The 20,259-nt window shown below is 47.2% G+C and overlaps 1 protein-coding gene across 1 annotated transcript in view; it reads left to right on the top strand.

The window, feature by feature from the left end:
- Positions 1 to 19,608, top strand: part of GSR (glutathione-disulfide reductase) — a 48,983-nt gene extending 29,375 nt beyond the window's left edge. Inside the window, exons 10-13 of the mRNA XM_004606949.2 lie at positions 2,046 to 2,157; positions 10,037 to 10,168; positions 11,722 to 11,855; positions 18,347 to 19,608. Coding sequence (XP_004607006.2) covers positions 2,046 to 2,157; positions 10,037 to 10,168; positions 11,722 to 11,855; positions 18,347 to 18,496 — 528 coding nt within the window. The 3' untranslated portion in view covers positions 18,497 to 19,608. The remainder of the gene's footprint in view (positions 1 to 2,045; positions 2,158 to 10,036; positions 10,169 to 11,721; positions 11,856 to 18,346) is intronic.
- Positions 19,609 to 20,259: the final 651 nt, after the last annotated feature.

Genomic DNA, 20,259 nt, shown 5'->3' with positions numbered 1-20,259 from the left:
ACTGGGTTCGGGAGACTCTATGTGATGCTAAAGCCCGGTTGGCCACGTGCCAAACAATTGCCTCTCCCACTCTACTATGTTCTAGCATGAAATGAAGAGTTATTTTCCGTTTCTCCCTTGGTTGGCCAAGAGAGAAGATAGATTAGATTGACAGGTAGCTGAGGAGATATTTCATTCCTCTAACGAAGAATAATGACTCCGTAATGAAGAATAATTATGTTCCACATAAAACATAATTAGCTTAGATTCTGGGTCAGTCGGCCACTCAGCATATGTGTTAACAAGCTATTCCTGACAGGATGGCTCTTTTTCCTGACATAGCAATAGAATTCTTGTGCTTGATGGAGCCTCTTGAGCAGGCATAACGTTCAGGTATGAATATCTGTTACAGTGTGAGTTCCTGGCCAGAGACAGTACTGGAGGTAAGGTCTGTTGGCTGTAGCCCTGGTCAAACCCCGAGCACCTGATGAGCACAGATCCGGGAGGGGCACCAGCACGCCACCAGGCACGACCCAGAAACAAAAACAGAGCAAAAAATTTCTTTTAAAATTCTATTTGAAAACAAACAGGTGGGGTTTTGTTTGTCTGTTTTTGTGATTACTAATGGTGGTACTGGAGGCCGCCCCCAGTGGAGTTTGGCGAGCCCCAGCCTACGAAGAGCTGGTCTGGTGCCCCTTGAGTTAACTCCGCCCTAAGAGATAGCTTTACCCTTCAGAAAGTTCAGTCAGGGACAGCAGTGGTACAGGAGGAGGGCTTGCGTGCACCTGACCCGGTGTGATCTTCTGGCCACCAGAAGTGATTCCTGATTGCAGAGCCAGGAGTCTGCCCTGAGCCCTGCCGGGTGTGACCCCCCCAAGAAAATCATAATCATTTTTAACATTTAAAGTTTAAGGTACTTGCTTTGCATGTGGCTGACTTGAGTTTAATCCCTGCCACTTTGCGGACCCCCGAATAGGACGATCCTATTGGGGTGCGGCCATGTCACCACTGTTCCCCTTGGCGCTCTCGACAAAAAATAAATATATCCTTGGCCAGGGAGATAGCTCAGCAGTCGGGGCACACATCTGTACACACAGGGACCCCAGTTCAGTCCCCAGCTCTGCATGGAGCCCCAGGTACCACTAGGGGTGACCCCACTCACTGTGGAGCCTAAAATATCACCATGTCACCACCTGAGCATTGAGCCAGAGAGCCCTGTGCTTGACCAGGAGCCAAGAGGAGTGGTTGCCCCCGAGCTCTGCCCGGGAACCTAGGGTGAGGGATAAGGTAGATTAGATTGACCGGTAGCTGAGGAAATACCTCAATTAATTTCCATACCATTGCTAGGTAAAGTTGAATAGAACTGTCTTTTAGATTCACAGAACTAGTTCAGCTTCTCACCTTTCAAGAGAGGCGTTAGTTCTGTTTTTAGCTAGATTTGCTGGATTCTTTCTTTTATTTTGCTTTTTGGGTCTCACCCGGCGATGCACAGGGGATACTCCTGGCTCCACACTCAGGAATTACTCCTGGTGGTTTTCGGGGGACCATATGGGATGCTGGGGATTGAACCCAGGGTGGCTATGTGCAAGGAAAACGCCCTACCGCTGTGCTATCGCTCCAGCCCCTGGATTCTTTTTAAGTGCAGCAGAAATGGTCCATCTCATTTAGCATTAAGATATATTTATATCATGCAAATGAACTTGTTCCTAGGCATTCGCCTTGTCAGCGTGTTACTGACCCAATTAAGCCTTGCTCCCAGCTCTCTGAGGGGCCAGGCTGAAGGGACCAGAAGCCCAGTGGTAGTAGATCTTTGCCCAGACTTGCAGACTTGGGGGAGGGGAGTGTGGCTGCTTCCCTTAGTGCTGGATTCACCGTGACTAGCAAGCACCTCATTTATACTAGGAGCTCAGGTACTTGCTATGATTGGTGACTTGGCCTTGTGGTTAAGACCTGTGTCTCCCAGAGATGGGGGCGGAAGAGGGTTCTGAGGTCAGAGAGAGCTGGAGACGCTTGGTCTCCTTCATATCAGTGGACAGATACTTATTGATGTTCCTTCCCAATTCTAGGGGGTTCAGATCGATGATAAAGGTCACATCATCGTAGATGAGTTCCAGAACACTAGCATAAAAGGCATCTATGCAGTGGGGGACGTGTGTGGAAAAGCCCTTCTTACTCCAGGTAATGCCGCTGCTTTTCTTGGGCCTGGGAGGGTTCTCTGTGTTCCATGAAATGTGTTACACTCGTGTGTTTATGTGAGTCGGTGTGTTTCATTCTACACCGACAAATCTGTCTACACACACTTAGTGCCCTCATGTCAAAATGGTAAAACCTGGAGCACTCTGGGCTTCCCTCCCCTCGGGACTGCCGGCCGAGTGGCTGGCACGCCGACCCCAAGCGCTGCCGCCGTCCTGTCTTCCGGCAAAGGTCTGTGACGCTCCCTCGACCCGCCCTTCCGGACCCAGCCTGCTCCGCGGCCCTGAGCACCCCGGGCTTCCCTCCCCTCCGGACTGCCGGCCGAGTAGCCGGCACGCCACCCCCAGCACGTTGACCACCCCCAGCACGTTGACCGCTGTTGGGTTGTGGGAAAGGGGCGTGGCCTAACCGCCAGGGGGCGTGGCCTAAGAAAAGTGGGCGTGGCCTCATTGCCGGCTGGCCAAAGCTCACGCGGCGGCAGGTAGTTTCCTCAACATCCTACCCAAGACTAACATCCTAGCTATTCGCAAGCAGTAGGACAATAATGCACAAGACCTCACATAAGGGTTGAAGGAAACATCACAGTAGATCAGTTTCTACAAACGGCAAGTTAAAAGGTAACCACTATTAACTGAGCCTATCCACAATCCTTTTTCACAACAAAAGGAGACAGGGATACTCATCTTCAAGGGCCCTCTTTCATATCACTTCAAACAACATGAAGAAACAACGAAAATCCCCATTGCAACCAGAGGATGATCAAAGGAGTCCGGAAACCTCAATGGGCGCTTCCTACAAACTTGACCTCTCTGAGAAAGAATTCAGACTTGAAATCCTCAACATGTTCAATGAACTCAATGCAAAGATGGACAACTTCAAGGAAGACCTGACGGAAACAATACAACAGACAGCCAACAAAATACGGGAAGAAATGAGAGCAGAAATAAAAAAACTTCAAAAAGAAATGAAGGATTCCGTACATGAAATCAAAAACTCTCTGGCTTCCCTCAACAATAGGATGACTGAAGCCAAAGACAGAATCAGTATGCTTGAAGATGAGCTGCAAGAGGCCTACAGGCAACAACAAACCATGGCAAGAGATCTCAAAATGGCTCTAGCCAGAATCAGAGTCCTAGGGAATGACTTCAAGAGGAACAACATTAGAATCATTGGACTACCAGAACCACAGGGAACCAACCCCAACGAAAAAAACACAGTCAAACAAATCATTGCGGAAAACTTCCCACAGCTGGACAATGCGGGCATCCAGATTCAAGGTGCCCGAAGAGTGCCAGCTAAAAGAGATCCTAACAGAAAAACCCCAAGACATATCATAGTTACAATGCTGGATGTCTTCCAGAGAGACACAATACTCCAAGCAGCAAGGTCCAAGAAGGAAATCGCATACAAAGGAGCACCCCTTAGGCTCACAGCAGATCTATCAGAGGAAACCCTCCAAGCTCGAAGGCAATGGTGGGATATAGTGAAAAAACTCAATGAAATCAACGCTTCACCAAGAATACTTTATCCGGCTAAACTCTCATTCAAACTAGAAGGAATCGTACACTACTTTGGGGATAAACAACAGCTCAGGAACTTCATAGACTCAAAACCAAACCTAAAAGAAGCACTAAAGGGGCTATTGTAAGACAAGAACAACCCCTACAAGCACAACAAACCCTTGCACAAAGACGGCACAAAATCCCATAACAATAATCTCCCTTAATGTCAATGGTCTGAATTCACCAATTAAGAGACACAGACTGGCAAAATGGATTCAGAGACTCAACCCAACATTCTGTTGCCTGCAAGAAACACATCTGAATAGCCAGAACAAACACAGACTCAAAGTCAAAGGATGGAAAACAATCCTGCAAGCAAACATCTCCCTCAAGAAAGCCGGGGTGGCTTTACTAGTATCGGACAACATAGACTTCAGGTTGAAAAAGATTAGAAGGGATAGTGAAGGCCACTTTTTATTAATCAAGGGATGTGTACATCAGGAAGAAATCACACTCCTAAATGTCTACGCACCCAATGAGGGACCAGCTAAATACGTACAACAGCTGCTAAGAGACCTCAAGAAGGACATCTCGAGCAACACAATAGTAGTTGGAGACTTCAACACCGCACTGTCTCCTCTGGACAGATCTAGAAGATTAAAACTCACCAATGAAATACTGGCTTTGAAGGAAGAAATAGAAGAGAGAGGGCTAATAGATCTATACAGGGCTTTATATCCCCAAAAAAAGGAATACACATTCTTTTCCAGTGCACATGGAACATTTTCCAGAATAGACCATGCGCTGGGCCACACAACATACCTCAACAGAATCAACAAGATAGACATTGTACCAGCTATCTTTTCAGACCATGATGCACTGAAGATAAAACTTAATTGTGGACAGATGCAGAAAACCAAATCAAACACCTGGAAATTAAATAGCTCGATATTGAACAATGAGTGGGTCAGGAAGGAAATCAAGGAAGAAATCAAAAGGTACCTAGAAACAAATGAGAATGAAGACACGAGCTACCAGAACCTGTGGGACGCAGCTAAAGCCGTTTTAAGGGGAAAATTTATAGCTCTGCAAGCATATCTCAGGAAGGAAGAAAGGGCCCACATAAATAACTTGACTTCACAGCTCCATACCTTAGAAAAGGACCAACAAAAGGAGCCAAAACCAGGCAGAAGGAAAGAGATAATAAAACTTAGAGCAGAAATTAATGACATGGAAACCCAAAAGACAATCCGGAAGATCAATGAAACCAAGAGCTGGTTCTTCGAGAAAATAAACAAGATTGATAAACCACTAGCAAGACTCACAAAGAAAGAGAGAGAGAGATCCCTTATAAGCCGAATCAGAAATGAAAAGGGGGACATCACAACAGAAACCAATGAAATTCAAAAGATCATCAGAGACTACTTTGAAAATCTCTATGCCACGAAACAAGAGAACCTAGAAGAAATGGATAAATTCCTCGACTCCTATAATCTCCCAAGGCTGAACCAAGAAGACCTGGAGTACCTGAATAGTCCAATTAACATCAAGGAAATTGAAATGGTAATCAAAAGTCTTCCCAAAAACAAAAGCCCAGGTCTGGACGGATTCACTAGTGAGTTCTTCCAAACATTTAAAGAGGACCTTTTGCCAATCCTCCTCAAGCTCTTCCAGGAAATTGAAGAAACAGAAACCCTCCCTAACAGTTTCTCTGAGGCTCATATCTCCCTAATACCAAAAGCAAACAAAGACACCACAAAAAAAGAAAACTACAGGCCAATATCCCTGATGAACACAGATGCAAAAATTCTCAACAAAATATTAGCAAATAGAATTCAACAACTCATCAAAAAGATCATACACCACGACCAAGTGGGATTCATCCCGGGGATGCAAGGATGGTTTAACATCCGGAAATCAATCAACATAATCCACCATATCAACAAAAGAAAAGATAAAAATCATATAATTATATCAATAGATGCAGAGAAAGCATTTGACAAGATCCAGCATTCGTTTATGATGAAAACACTAGCCAAAATGGGTATAGAAGGGACCTTCCTCAATATAGTCAAAGCCATTTATCACAAGCTTATGGCAAGCATTGTCCTCAATGGGGAAAAACTAAGAGCCTTCCCTCTGAGAACAGGGACGAGACAAGGATGCCCACTCTCTCCACTTCTGTTCAATATAGTACTGGAAGTACTTGCAATAGCGATTAGGCAAGAAAAAGACATTAAGGGCATTCAGGTAGGAAAGGAAGAAATCAAGCTCTCACTATTCGCAGATGATATGATACTATACTTAGAGAACCCTAAAACCTCTACCAAGAAACTCCTAGAAACAATAGACTCGTACAGTAAAGTTGCAGGCTATAGAATCAATACCCAAAAGTCCATGGCTTTCCTATATGCAAATAATGAGAGAGAAGAAAGTGACCTGAGAAAAGCAATCCCGTTCACAATTGCGCCTCAAAAAATCAAATACCTCGGAATCAGCTTAACAAAGGAGGTAAAGGACTTGTATAATGAAAACTATAAAACACTACTTCAGGAAATAAAAGAGGACACGAGGAAATGGAATGACATCTCCTGCTCATGGATTGGAAGAATTAATATTGTCAAAATGGCAATTCTCCCCAAAGCATTGTACAAATTCAGTGCGATCCCTATAGGGATACCCTTGACATTTTTCAAAGAAATGGAGCAAGCGCTCCTGAAATTCATATGGAAAAATAAGCCCCCACGAATAGCTAAAGCAATCCTTGGGAAAAAGAAAATGGGAGGAATCAACCTCCCCAACTTCCAACTCTACTACAAAGCGGTAGTCATTAAAACAGCATGGTACTGGAACAAAGGCAGAGCGGCAGACCAATGGAACAGGGTTGAATACTCCGACATACACCCCCAAATATATGATCATCTAATCTTTGATAAGGGAGCAAGAAATGTGAAGTGGAGCAAGGAAAGCATGTTTAACAAATTGTGCTGGCAAAACTGGACGGCTACATGCAAAAAAATGGGCTTAGACCTCCATCTATCACCATGTACAAAAATCAGATCAAAATGGATTAAAGACCTCAACATCAGACCAGAATCCCTAAGGTACATTGAAGATAAGGTCGGCAAAACCCTCGACGACATTGAAGCCAAAGGTATTTTCAAAGCTGACACGCCACTGGCTAAGCTAGTGAAAACAAAGATAAATAAATGGGACTATCTCAAACTAAGAAGCTTCTGCAACTCAAAAGAAACAGTGACCAAAATACAAAGACAATCTACAGAATGGGAAAGGATATTTATGCAGTACCCATCCGATAAAGGGTTGATAACAAGGATATACAATGCACTGGTTGAACTCCACAAGAAGAAAACTGCCAACCCGATCAAAAAATGGGCTGATGAAATGAACAGAAACTTTTCCAAAGAAGAAATCCGAATGGCTAAGAGGCACATGAGAAAATGTTCAACATCACTAATTATCAGGGAGATGCAGATCAAAACAACAATGAGATATCATCTCACACCACAGAGACTGGCCCACATCCCCCAAAACAAAAGCAACCGGTGTTGGCGTGGATGTGGGGAGAAAGGGACTCTCCTTCACTGCTGGTGGGAATGCCGACTGGTTCAGCCCTTTTGGAAAACAATATGGACGATTCTCAAAAAGTTAGAAATTGAGCTCCCATTTGACCCAGCAATACCACTCCTGGGAATATATCCCGGAGAGGCAAAAAGGTATAGTAGAGATGACATCTGCATTTCCATGTTCATTGCCGCTCTGTTCACAATAGCCACAATATGGAAAAAACCAGAGTGCCCGAAAACAGATGATTGGCTAAAGAAACTCTGGTATATTTACACAATGGAATACTATGTAGCTGTCAGGAAACATGAAGTCATGAAATTTGCATATAAGTGGATCAACATGGAAAGTATCATGTTGAGTGAAATGAGTCAGAAAGAAAGAGACAGACATAGAAAGATTGCACTCATATGTGGAATATAATGTAACTGAGAAGTACAAGTTGGCAACGATGCAACTTCTGGCAGATGTCTCTCTGGACTTAGTTACTAAAATACTAAATTACAGAAACCCAAAACTGAGAGGCCGGTAAGTGTGGTCACTCGACCTCATACCTCTTCATCCTCAGCAATGGAAAACAAATTATCTAATGCTTCCTTTTCAGCAGGTCTGACTTTAGGGGAGAAACTCTCCAAACAATAATAGTGAGTTTTGTTGAAATATTGTATGCAATCAAAATGAAAGTAAAGTGAAATTTATTAGTTACACAGGCGGGGGGGGGGCTTAGGGTGGGGGGGCTAGGGGCGTGGGGGGGTTTGGGGTGTGAGGGCGCGGGGTGGAGCTATACTGGGATTCTTGGTGGTGGAATATGAGCACTGGTGAAGGGATGGGTATTCGAGCATTGTATAACTGAGATTTAAACCTGAAAACTTTGTAACTTTCCACATGGTGACTCAATAAAAAATTTAAAAAAAAAAATGGTAAAACCAGATTCAGCAGAGGCGTTGGCTGGGCCTATGATCTTTCCTGAAGGAGCATATTTTAAGAGGTCTGAAGCACTTCTGACTGAAGGTGACACCTTCATGTGGGAGACAGTGAGTTGTTTGGGTCGTGTGTGACGGCAGGAGAGGTAGCTTTGGGAGGACGTTGTTTACACTGCGTTCATTTCTGTTTGTTGGGGGCCATAGCCAGCAGTCTTCAGGGTCTTTCCCCGCTCTGTGCTCGGGAGACCGCCCAGGCCTCCTGCGTGCAGACCGTGTACTCAGTCCCCGAGTGTATCTCCAGCCCCAGCAGTGGCGTTCCTAGATGACTATATAAGAAACGGAGATCGAACCCAGGTCGGCCAAATGCAAGGTAAACGCCCTACCCATTGTACTATGGCACTGGCTCCATATGAGTTTGTCATATGCTTATTTAGTCATGATTTAATCCAGGGCCCCGGCCCAGTTTCACTCTTTAGCCTATTTCCCAAAGTAAGTGGCCCTGCTTCAAGCTCTTTGCCCCAGTCGTGCACTTTGTTCCTTTGGGACCTCACCGGTCTTTCCAAAATGGCTCATAGTCTTTCCTCAGAATGGAAACTTAAAGCAAGCAAGCACTTGAGCAAAGTTCTAACAAAAGCAAAATAGCTTTAGGGATGGGGTTTGTATGTATGAGATCAGGTTCAGTCACTTCAACTGAGTGTGTGTGTATTTGTGTGTGTGGTGGGACACATAGAATGATTAGCAACATTTCTAAAACCTCATGCTGTAGTAAATAGTCCCAAATCATATTGATGTGGAGAAAAATTCATATGAGTACTATTCATCTTATTTGGGGGGAAGTGTTCTCAGCTTGAAATGAGTGAAATTAACAACAGATACCTTTTTTGAGCTCAGATGTATTTTCCTAAGTGCAAGAATAGGAACAAACTAAGAAGAGTAAAATTTAAAAGCTAAGACACTGGACTGGGGATCATGCTTTCTATGCAGGAGACCTGGCTTTGACTCCTGCCCCACGCCCACCCTGCAGGCCACCCCAGAAAAATTTTTAAAAACACATTTGAAAAATAGGACATGGTTGTATAGCTGAGTGGTTGGGCTCTCGCTCACCCGTACAAGACCATGGGTTTGGTCCTCAGCACCAAAGTAAGTAAATAGCATTACATAAAAAATAATATTTGAAGAGCTGTTAAACATCATACTGTGAAATTGGGTTTTCAGTACTAGTGGAGATACTTGAAATTAGTAATGTGTTCATTCTGTGAATGTTTCACCCGAAAGCTCTTTAGTAGATAACGACTGAGGGTTGGGAACTTCTAAGTGTGCTTGATTTTTTTTTCCAGTTTTGGGTGACAATAGAACGTACAGGATTTATGTAAGCTGCTGGTCTATCTACCTACCATTGGTTTGTAGTTTTGTGGCTCCTTTCAACTCTGTGTGTGAAGGTGTTACCCCTTACACACACACACACACACACACACACGCACACACGCACACACACATGCACGCACGCACGCACATGTGCATGCGCACAAAAGCCCTCTCCCTTATGGATGATAAAAAAGTCAGAGATCAGCAAACAGTCAGTCATTGATACTGAAGATTTTGTCCATAGAACTCAGCTTACATTGGGGGTCCCTGGGGCACTGGTGGACATCTGGTGACGGACCTGGGTGTTGGTATGACGTGTGCATGATGCGTGATGGACAGTATTGTAAATCCTGGCCCCTCAATAAAAACAGTTTAAAAAGCAGAATTTTGTTAGAACTGGTGTTCTGATCTGGCGGGAGGCAGTTGGTGATCTGTCCTGCTGTTCACACGAGGCGGAACCTGAACAGTAACTTTGCGATGTCTTGATAGTTGCCATCGCTGCTGGCCGGAAACTTGCCCATCGGCTGTTTGAATGCAAAAAGGATTCCAAACTGGACTATGACAACATCCCCACCGTGGTCTTCAGCCACCCGCCAATCGGGACGGTGGGCCTCACCGAAGGTGGGTTCTTGGAGGCCAGCAGCCTCATGTCCACCCCCCACCTCCATCTAACCCTGCCCCCTGTGGCACGCCTTTCTTTTAGCCTTGTTCTAGCCCCCGTGGCTACTTCTGAATCCTTTTTCTACACCACCTCTTCTGTCTGTTTTGGCTGTTTTTCATTTGATTTTCTTTTTTTTAAGTGGAGATGGAGAGTTGGGGCTATATCCAGTGGTGGTCGGAAGTGGCACCACTGGTGCTGAGATGCTGTCCCAGTCCAGGCATGCTGCGCAGGTGCCTCCCCTGTGCTGTTTCCCCAGCCTGTTTGAATGAAACCGAGCCCTAGGGCCAGAGAGTTAGTGCAGTGGGTAGAGCTCGCCACTTTTCTGAACCAAGTTCTGTCCCCAGGACCTTAGATAGTTTGCTGAACCCCGCCAGGAGTAAGCTCTGAGCACAGCTGGGTGTGACCCAAAAAGCAAACAAGCAAACAAAAATGTTAATTTTGTTTTTTGTTTTGTTCATGTGCAATACCCAAGGTTTACTTCTGGCTCTGCACCCAGCAGTCACCCTCAGGCTCAGGGGACCGTGTGGAATTTGGCTGTGTACAAGGAACCAGCCTAACAGCTGTATTGTTCCGGCAGCCCCCACTGTTGTTCCTTTTTCTTTTTTTTTTTTCTTTCTTTCAGTTTTTAGAAAGTTGCAAAACTAGTGTATGGGACTCCCCCGTGCCTTTAACATTTTTTCTTTAATTTTTCCTCCACACATATGTGTACACATATATCAATATCTATTTCCGGGGGAGGGGACATGGGATAACCATTCCCTTATAGCAGTGCAAACAACTATAAAATGAGGGATTTTTTTGTTTTGTATTTTTGCTTTTGGGCCACACCTAATGGTGCTCAAGGGTTCCTTCTGGCTCTGCACTCAAGAATCACTCCTGGTGGTGCTGGGGGGACCATAAGGGATGCCGGGGATCAGACCCAGGTTGGCTGCATACAAAGCAAGCGCCCTACTTTCAAGTTTTGCCAGTCATCACTGCTAGTATTTACTTGCTGGGGCCCAGATGTACCCTGGGGGTGCTTTGGGACCATAGGCGGTGCTGGGTAGGTCACACATGGGACAAGCACCCTACCTCCTATACCATCTCGCTTTCTCTCCAGCTTCTCTTGGAGGCATTTTTGATTTTTGTCCCACACAGATTTCAGTCCAGAATAATGCATTACATTGCATTTTGTACCTTGTGGCTTTTTTGTTTTGTTTGCTTTGGGGCCACACCCAGTGATGCTCTGGGGTTACTCCTGACTATGCACTGAGTCATTCCTGGCTGGTTGTTCTGGGGACCATATGGGATGCCAGGGCTCCAGGCTGGGCCAGCCACCTGCAAAGCCAGCCCTTACCTGCTGCACTCTCTCTGGTCCCATGTTTGGGTTTTTTAAATCAAGAGGCCAAATTCCTTAGTCTCCTGGTTTTGTACGCTGTGTCCTCATGATTTAGGTTTTATATCTCTGTTCAGTGTAGATGTCAGAGTAATTGAAATGTCTTATTGATTTCTGTGCCCTCTCTGTGCATTCCAGAGGAGGCTGTTCATAAATATGGACGAGAAAATGTGAAGACCTATTCAACCACCTTCACCCCAATGTATCATGCCGTTACCAGGAGGAAAACAAAATGTGTGATGAAAATGGTTTGTGCCTTCAAAGAGGAAAAGGTATGGGGGAGCATAGTAAGCTAAAGAGTGGCAGGGCTGGGTGTATTCTGGGCCCCCAGGAGGGAAGGGACACGGGGACTCACTTCCCCGAGCTTGCTGAGACCCCCTCGAGACTGCGTGTGTGTCTCTGCCTTCTGCAGACTGCAGACACGGGGGCAGAGATGGGAACCAGGAGATTCTCACTCACCACTCTGAGCTGAAAGAAAACTGAGAAACACTGGGGTATAGGAATCTCCTTTCCTTTTCATTTTTTGGGGTGTGGGGAGTTGGGCCTACCCTTGGGAGTGTTCAGGAGTGGCCCCTAGTAGAACCATACGGGGTCCGTGTGCCTGGGACACCCATGTCAGGGTTAAACCAAGGTCGGCCACATGCATGACAAGACCCTCCCTTTTACACTGTCTCTCCAGCCCTGGGAGCCCCTGAACTCATCGGGTGTGGCCCAAAATGCTCCCATCACCCCTCCAGAAAAATTTAGTGAAAGAACATTTAAATGTTTATAAAGTTTGTCAGTGAAAAAAGAGGACATTTGTTCAATAGAATTTTCTGACAAAGGGGCCAGAGGGATATAGGGCACTTGCCTTGAAAAAGCCGACCTGGGTTGGGTCCCCGGCATCCCATGTGGTTCCCCAAGTACCACTGGGAGTGATTCCTGAGTGCAGAGCCAGGAGAAACCCCCGAGTATTGTCATTTGTGGCCAAATTGTATTTTCGGAGGGCTGGAGCGATACTACAGCAGGTAGGACGTTTGCCTTGCAGGCAGACGACCTAGGCTTGATCCCCAGCACCCACTGTGGTCCCTGGGACAATCCTGGGGGTGCCCTCCCCCAAAAAAACATTTCTGAGATAATCAGTGATCTGGTTTGCTTGGGGGAAGAGCTCCTACTCCAAAACTCAGGGCGGGGGTGGGGGGCATGTGTTGCCAGGGGCTGAACCCAGGTCTCCCTCACACAGAGCCCCCTCCCAGCGTCAGCTGATTTTGTCTGGTTTGCTCCTTCCCCACCCACATTCCTTCCCTGTGATTTCCTTTGTTGACCGGAATCACCTCTCTGGTCACAGGATGGTACTCCCCGAAGGGCACACGCTGTTCTTAGGTGCAGTGCTTGCACACTTGCCTCAGGGCTTGTGGGGGGGGGCACCGGAGTCTTCTGCAGTGCCCACCTGGCCTGCATCAGGCATACAAGGGTGGCACAGCCTCTCGCTAGCAAGCAGATGCTCTAACCCCTGAGCCTTCTGGCCCCGATTATCTGTTGTTTAATTGGGTGAGGAGGTTGTTGGGGCTGTTGCTAGTTCTCTGCTCAGGAGTGGCCCCTGGGTACTTGGGGCCACAGTGGTGCTGGGGATTCCACAGGCATTGGTAGGCTCCTTCCTCCTTTCTGTCTCTCCAGCCCCCAGCTTTGTTTTTCCAGTTTATGTTATAATTATACTACTCTTATTTTCCTGCAAAGTTACTGCTTCGTTGTATACTAGTAGCAAACACGGTGTACTGCAGAATTCAGAGTCTTGTTCGCCTGCCACTGCACAGCCTACAGCTTCTCTCCACTGCCAGTTACTTACTCCCAATGGAAAGAGCAAAAAGAGGGTTTTTTAAAATTTTTTAAATTCTATTTTCATGAGGTTGTTCACATTGATTACATTCAACATTTCAACACCAACCCCACCACCATTACACCTTCCCACTATAATTTATTTATTTATTTATTTATTTATTTATTTATTTATTCTTTGCTTTTTGGGTCACACCCGGCGATGCACAGGGGTTGCTCCTGGCTCTGCACTCAGAAATTACCCCTAGCAGTGCTCAGGGGACCATATGGGATGCTGGGAATCGAACCCAGCTCGGCCGCGTGCAAGGCAAACGCCCTATCCGCTGTGCTATTGCTCCAGCCCCGATACTTTATTTTTTATTGCTTATTATGAATATCATGAGAGGTTGCATGTCTGCCCCTGGAATCCTTAAATTGTAAGTGGTTGGGGTCCAGCGACATCTCTGTAGGGAGCTAGTCCATTTTGAGATTCATTTGTGGGTCTCTGGATCAAGGCCGTTGATGTACTGAGATGGTGCCCAGAGGCAGTGCGTGGGCATGACTGCCAGGACCCTGAGCAGGCAAGGAGGCAGCGGTCCCCTCTGCCGCCATGTGGCCTGGCATCTTCAGTCCCTGCTCCCACATACCTGGGTTTTTCTTCTGGAAGTTTGTGGCCCCTGGGGGTTCATCTGGAGTGGGCAGTAATTAAGAATTTTGAACTGTGATCCCCAGCATCTCACATGGTCACCCAAGCACTGTCAGGAATAATTCCTGAGTGCAGAGCCAGGAGTAACCCCCAAGCATTGCTGGGTGTGGCCCAAAAATAAAAGAAAAAGAAATTCTTTTTGAACTAAATCTAAGGGTGGATGTGAGCCAATAACAATAAATAAGGCTTACAAAAACAATGTTATTGTTGAGTAACATAAATTTTTTGTTTTTGGACCACACCCAGAGGTGCTCAGGGCTTGCTCCTGGCTCTGTGCTCAGGAATCACTCCTGGCAGGGGTGTTCTAGGAACCCTACGGGCTGTCTCGGGGTCAAACCCAGGTCAGCTGCACGTAAAGCAAGCGTCCTACCCCTCTCTGTACTGTCGCTCCAGTTCCAAAATTACATCGTTTTGACAACTGGTTTTTACCAGAGCTAATCTCAGGGATCCTGATTCTAATAACTGGAGTCTAGCCGGAAAATAATAGTAGGTGAAAAAGATGCATGTAGCAGTCTTCTCTAATCATTACAAAGGGAAGAAGTGTTTTTCCAGTAGCAGTGTTTCAAGTACTTTTTCCATTGCTTTTGCTAAAAATTGTAAATCATCGCTTTGATTATGCTAGGTAAAGTTGTTTCATAGCAGTTTATTTACATGTTCCGGTTTTTGGGCAGGAGAGGTAGTATAGCAGGTCGGGTGCTTACCTTGCACTCAGCAGACTTTAGTTTAGTCCTCGGTGCCCTGAGCCCCACCAGGAATGATCCTGGGACAGTTAGGAGTAAGCCCTGAGCACCACCACAATGCCCTCCTCCCCTCAAGAGAGACAGATTTGCATTTTCACTCCTCAGTACAGTTTATCTGTGCCTCATACTCGTTACTTCACCTCAGGGTCATAGTAAGAAGTCAACCAACTTTCCTTGTTTTGTTTTTTGTTTTTTGGGGCCATGCCCAGCTGTGCTCAAGACTTACAAATCCTGGTAGGCTCAGGGGACCATATGGGATGCTCATGGGGCCAGGGATCAAACCCCGGTCAGCTACACATAAGACGAGCCCCCCTCTCTGCTCTACAATCACTCCAGCTCCTGGTCTTCCATCACAAGATTTGTCAGCAGGTCCTGAATTTTCTGGAAGAGCTTCATGAATTTCAGTTACTTGTCATGTTCTCTGGATACAGGGAATCTAGTTCACTCACAGCTTTCACTCAGTTTCCAAATCACAGGTTAATCTTGTTTGGTCAGTTGTGTCCCTGCTAAAACATCCCTTCCCCAAAACTGCCTCTGCAGAATAGCTGATTCCACTTTAGGTTGTTGTTCGTCCACTCACAGCCATGAATTCATGACGGAGAGCCGCGCCGAGTGTCTGCAAGCCTGAGCCTTGCCAGGAATAGTTTCTGAGTGCAGAGCCAGGAAGTTACCCATGAGCACTGCTGGGTATGGCCCCAAAACAAAAGACAAAAACAAAAAAGTCTATGAAAGTGCCGGGAATTGAACCCAGGCCCCAAGGCCATGACCCTGGATCCCAAAATTAATTTCTAAATTGTACTTGAACATGAGTGCTCCGTGGATCTGTGCTTCGCCGTGTGTGGGAATTATGCTACTAAGCTCCGTAGCACTCCAGTGGTGTAAAGTGTGTGTACTGCCGAAGTGAGTGCAAAGGAGTCTTTGTTTCAAGCAACCACACAAAGTCCTGTCGGGGGCCGGAGAGCATCTGATGGGCTGAGTGCCACGGGGCAGCTGGGAGCCCCAGAAACACAGCAAGAAGGAGGAATGAGAGCAACCCTGTCATGGTTAGCTAAAGTTTCACATGCAGTTCCTACTGTCGGGGGACCAGAAGGAGCATAGTCTCAGACCGGGGGGCTGGTGCGGGGTCTTGGACACTCAGCGTGTGTGCAGCTGGCCCTGGTTCAGTTCCTGACACTCTCCCCGAGCATCACCAGGAGTGCTCTCTGAGCACTGTGCCAGGAGAAAGCCCCAAGTGTCGCTGGTGTGCCCTCTCCCCGGCAGCCTGTGTGGTAGTCTGGCTCTGAGACAGGACTTGAGGACAGGCAGGGCCAAGTCAGCCAAGAGAACACAGGGAATGGCAGCCCACCCGCCCTTCTGCTCTTGGCCCCAGGAGCCTGAGGATCCCAGAGAGGGAATCACCCTGAGGGCTCTCCTTGTCTCTTTGTGCCAGTTCTTCATACCAGTTATCATTCATTCATTTGATAAGCGTTATTTGGTAGTCTACAAAAGCCTAAGAATTAGGCGGCAGTGAGAGTCACATTTAGATCACAGTATCCAAAAGTGTGTCTGTGTTTAATACACATAGAACATGTGACTTGGAAGTTCGGCGGTTTATATTTGGGTTTTTTTTTGAGGCGGGGGGCACACCCTGCAGTGCTGATGCTCCTGGCTCTGTGTTCAGGGATCACTCTTGGTGGTGTGGGGGTGCCAGGCACGGGGGGTGGGGGGGCAGCCAGAAACAACAGTGGACAGTGACGACACACAGCCATATGGCGTGCTGGGGATTAAACCCAGGTCAGCCGCATGCAAGGCAAATGCCCTCCCCACTGTGTTACCATTCTGGTCTCCAAAGTTTGGGGTTTTATCCAAAGTATTTGCCAGAAGTGAACTTAAACTGCTATTTAAAAGTATATTGAGTATATTGAGGGGGGCGGATATACAGTGGTAGGGCATTTGCCTTGCACGCAGCCAACCCAAGTTTGATTCCCAGCATCCCATATGGTCCCCCAGTACCGCCAGGAGTGATTCCTGAGTGCAGACCCATGATGTGACCCAAAAAATAAGTAATAATTAGGAGCTAAAAGGTAGTACAGTAGGTTGGGCGCTTGTCTTGCATGTGGCTGCCCAGGTTTGATCCCCCGCATCTCTCTGGTCCCCATAATCGTCAGGAGTAAGCCCTGAGCACCCCGGGGTGCCGCCCCCAAGCAAAATTAAAGTGTTGATCTGACTCTTTGGGAAATGTGCTTTTGTGGCCGGCAGACTCAATGGGATACACAGCCCAGGAGCCTCTGTGCCTCTGCTGCAGGCTACCCAGCGCTGGGCCCAGGAGTGTGGCCCAGGAGTTAGAACACCTGCATGCCGAGTCTCTGGGCCTCACCCTAGCACCATCCGTCGCGCCACCGCCCCCAGCAGTGATGAATAAATACAGCTAAGAAAGTGCAATTGCTCATCATCCGGGAATAACAACTTTTCCTTTGCAGCTGAAAACCACTTTGGGGTGGGGGTGGGGCACATCTAGTGGTGTCAGGGCTCACTCCTGGCTTTGCGCTTAGGGCTCACCCTGGCAGTGGACCATATGCCCACGACTGAACCCCAGGAAAGGCTAGGCCCTCCCTGCTGTACTGCACTCCGGCCTGGCTTTCACTCTGAAGAGCAAGGCTGTGCACTCTGTCTGGGAACCCCACTCCCCCATGTGGGCGTGTGATTCCTGTCTTCTTCCTAGGTGCTTCTCTCTCCTGCAAAGCCACTCTCTCCCCTGAATGAGGGCCTTTCTGACCTGTCGGGCTCTGTGCTTGGGGGCTCTCTCATTCCTGGCGGTCCCTGCACTAAACCCGGTTGCAGACTGTTCATTGATCCATCTCTCCGTCACCTCCTCCCTGTATTTCTCGTGCTTTTATTCGTTCATTTGGGACCACCCCTGGTGGTGTTAGGGGACATTGTGTTTGGGTGCATGTAGCATGGGTGCTCAGCCCATGAGGCCATCTCTCCCCTCTAAATAAAGTTTCTTCTTTATTAAAAAAGAGAGCAAGGGGCTGGAATGATTGTATAGCAGGTAGAATGTTTGCCTTGCGCGTGGCTGACCTGGGGTCTCATGTGGTCCCCAGAGCACCGCCAGGTGTGATCCCCATTCCCACCCCAAAAAACAAGAGAAAGTGAAGAGGGGAAATACAGTCCAGATAGAGGGAAGAAGGCAAAGCAGGAAGCAGAGTGAGCAATGAGAGTGGAAGGAGGAGAGCCTGGGGAGGGTCGATGAGAAACCTCCAACCAGGGCTGCTTCGGGCTGGGGAGAGAGCACAGAGGGAGGGCACTTGGCTTTCGTGTAGCAGCCCAAGTGGCCCCCTGAGCACTGCCGAGATTAGTTCCTGAGTACAGAGTCACCCCTGGGCATTGCCGGGTGGGGTGACTGCAGAGTCAGGATCCAGGCCTGTCAAACTGTCTAGCCTACGAGAAAGAAAATTTAGTTTCATAAATACCAACTTCTCATGACTCTGGTCTTCACACATCTTTTTCATTTTACAAATGTCTTCATTGCCCCCTTCCCCAGGTGATTGGGATCCATATGCAGGGAATCGGCTGTGACGAGATGCTGCAGGGCTTTGCCGTGGCCGTGAAAATGGGCGCAACAAAAGCCGACTTTGACAACACTGTGGCCATTCACCCCACGTCCTCGGAGGAGCTGGTCACCCTGCGCTGAGGGCCCCGAGACCGCCGAGCAACCACGCTCGTCCACTGTTTCCATTTGGCGTGTTTCTTTCATCTTCTGCTCGCAAAAATGATCGGTCAATTAACGACTTATTTCATGTCCTCGGACACTCGTGATTTTCATTTGATCGCATTTCATAGTAATGGAAAAGGCTTTTTGTTTTCGATGACCAGCGCTGGGCAAGGCAAGTTTGGTTTGTCTCAGCCACCTCCAAGGTCCGAGGAGGGCTGGAGACACGGCTCCACAGGTGGAGGACCTGCCTCCGTGCAGAGCAGGAGGCCTGCAGGGTCTGGACCCACACAGCCCCGGAGCGCTTAGGGAGCGACCCTGAGCACAAATCCACAAGTGGCCTGTGAGTGTCACTGGGTGTGCCCCAGCTCCCCAAAAAAGAAATTGTATGAAGTACAATGAAATGATTGTACTTGCATATAGCTTGCTGATTGTTTTCATAGAAGAAGATGATTGTAGCTTTTTATATTTAAAGAATGCAAATGCACAGCTTCTCTTTTTCATTTTTAAATCCAGTAATGTGTTCTGCACATCACAAGTAGCTACTTGTGGATAGTCTTTTTTTTTTAATTGAAGTATCATAATTTGCAATAGTGTTGAACTTGTTGTTTTATAGTTGCAGAGTTTCAAGATACCTCCCCAGAGCCCTCAAGGATAGTCTTAATGTGAAAGCATGTGATGAGGGGAGGCCTCCCTGAGCCAGAGTAGTCCCCAGTATTGCTGGGTTTGGTGCCCCTTCTCCCCCCAGAATAAAACCCCCCAACATGTGTTAGGACCGGGAATGCAGCTTAGCCATAGAGTACTTGCCTTGCATGTGTGAGCATGCAAGAGTTTGACCCCTATACTGGCCCCCATCATTTGTGACACTTTTATGAGATGAAGTTCATCAAACTTAGAAAAGGTATTCAGAAGCCGGTTGCATCAGTGAGGGACATTTGCGAAGTGATCTGCTTTCAGAGTAAGACACACTCAGACTTCTTCCTGTTCAATGAATACTTCCAATTATTCAATGTGCTGTTGATGTTTTGTTTTGTTTTTTTCTGAAAACCACTTCTAAAAATTCAAAAATAAAAGCAATCTTTTCTTCCTATAAATTGTGTTCACATGAATTTATGGGTATCAGTTCATTTTCTCAGAATATTTCACACTAGAGGACTAAATACCAACACTGAGCTACCTTTTGAAGAGCACAAGACCTCGCAGGAGAGAAAAGGAAATTCTCTTTTGCAGAGAAGGACTTGAGAGGCATCCAGAAGCATCTCACCAGTTTCAGGGTAGAATTGGAGCAGCCAGCTGGAGATCATTGGGGTTTCTCTGTGCCTGTAGTCTCCTGAATTCCACGAGGCTCTTCTGGGTGGCTGCTGATTCGTGGTAGCCAGGCTGCCACAGACTTTGTCTGCAGGCCCAGTGTCAAAGAAAGAGTATGTCAGAACTAAATTACATGGGCCAGAGCCATAGTCCAGCAGGGCGGGCGTTTGCCTTGCATGCAGCCAACCTGGGTCCAATCCCCAGCATCCCAGACGATCCCCTGCACACCATCAGGAGTAATTCCTGAATGCAGATCAAGAGTCAGCCCTGAACATTGCTGGGTATGACCCAAAAAGAAAATAATAATTACATAGCTTATATAATTACTCTGCACCAGGCTGTTTTCACACGGGGCGCCCCAGAGTGGGGCGGGTGAAAACCCTCCCTGCCCCAAGGGACCCAGCCCCAGCAGCTGACCCCCACTACCCAACCACCGC

Source organism: Sorex araneus, chromosome 1, assembly GCF_027595985.1.
Source record: "Sorex araneus isolate mSorAra2 chromosome 1, mSorAra2.pri, whole genome shotgun sequence".
NCBI lineage: Eukaryota > Metazoa > Chordata > Mammalia > Eulipotyphla > Soricidae > Sorex > Sorex araneus.
Note: the sequence above shows the minus strand (reverse complement) of the source record. Positions and strands in the feature narration are given on the sequence as shown.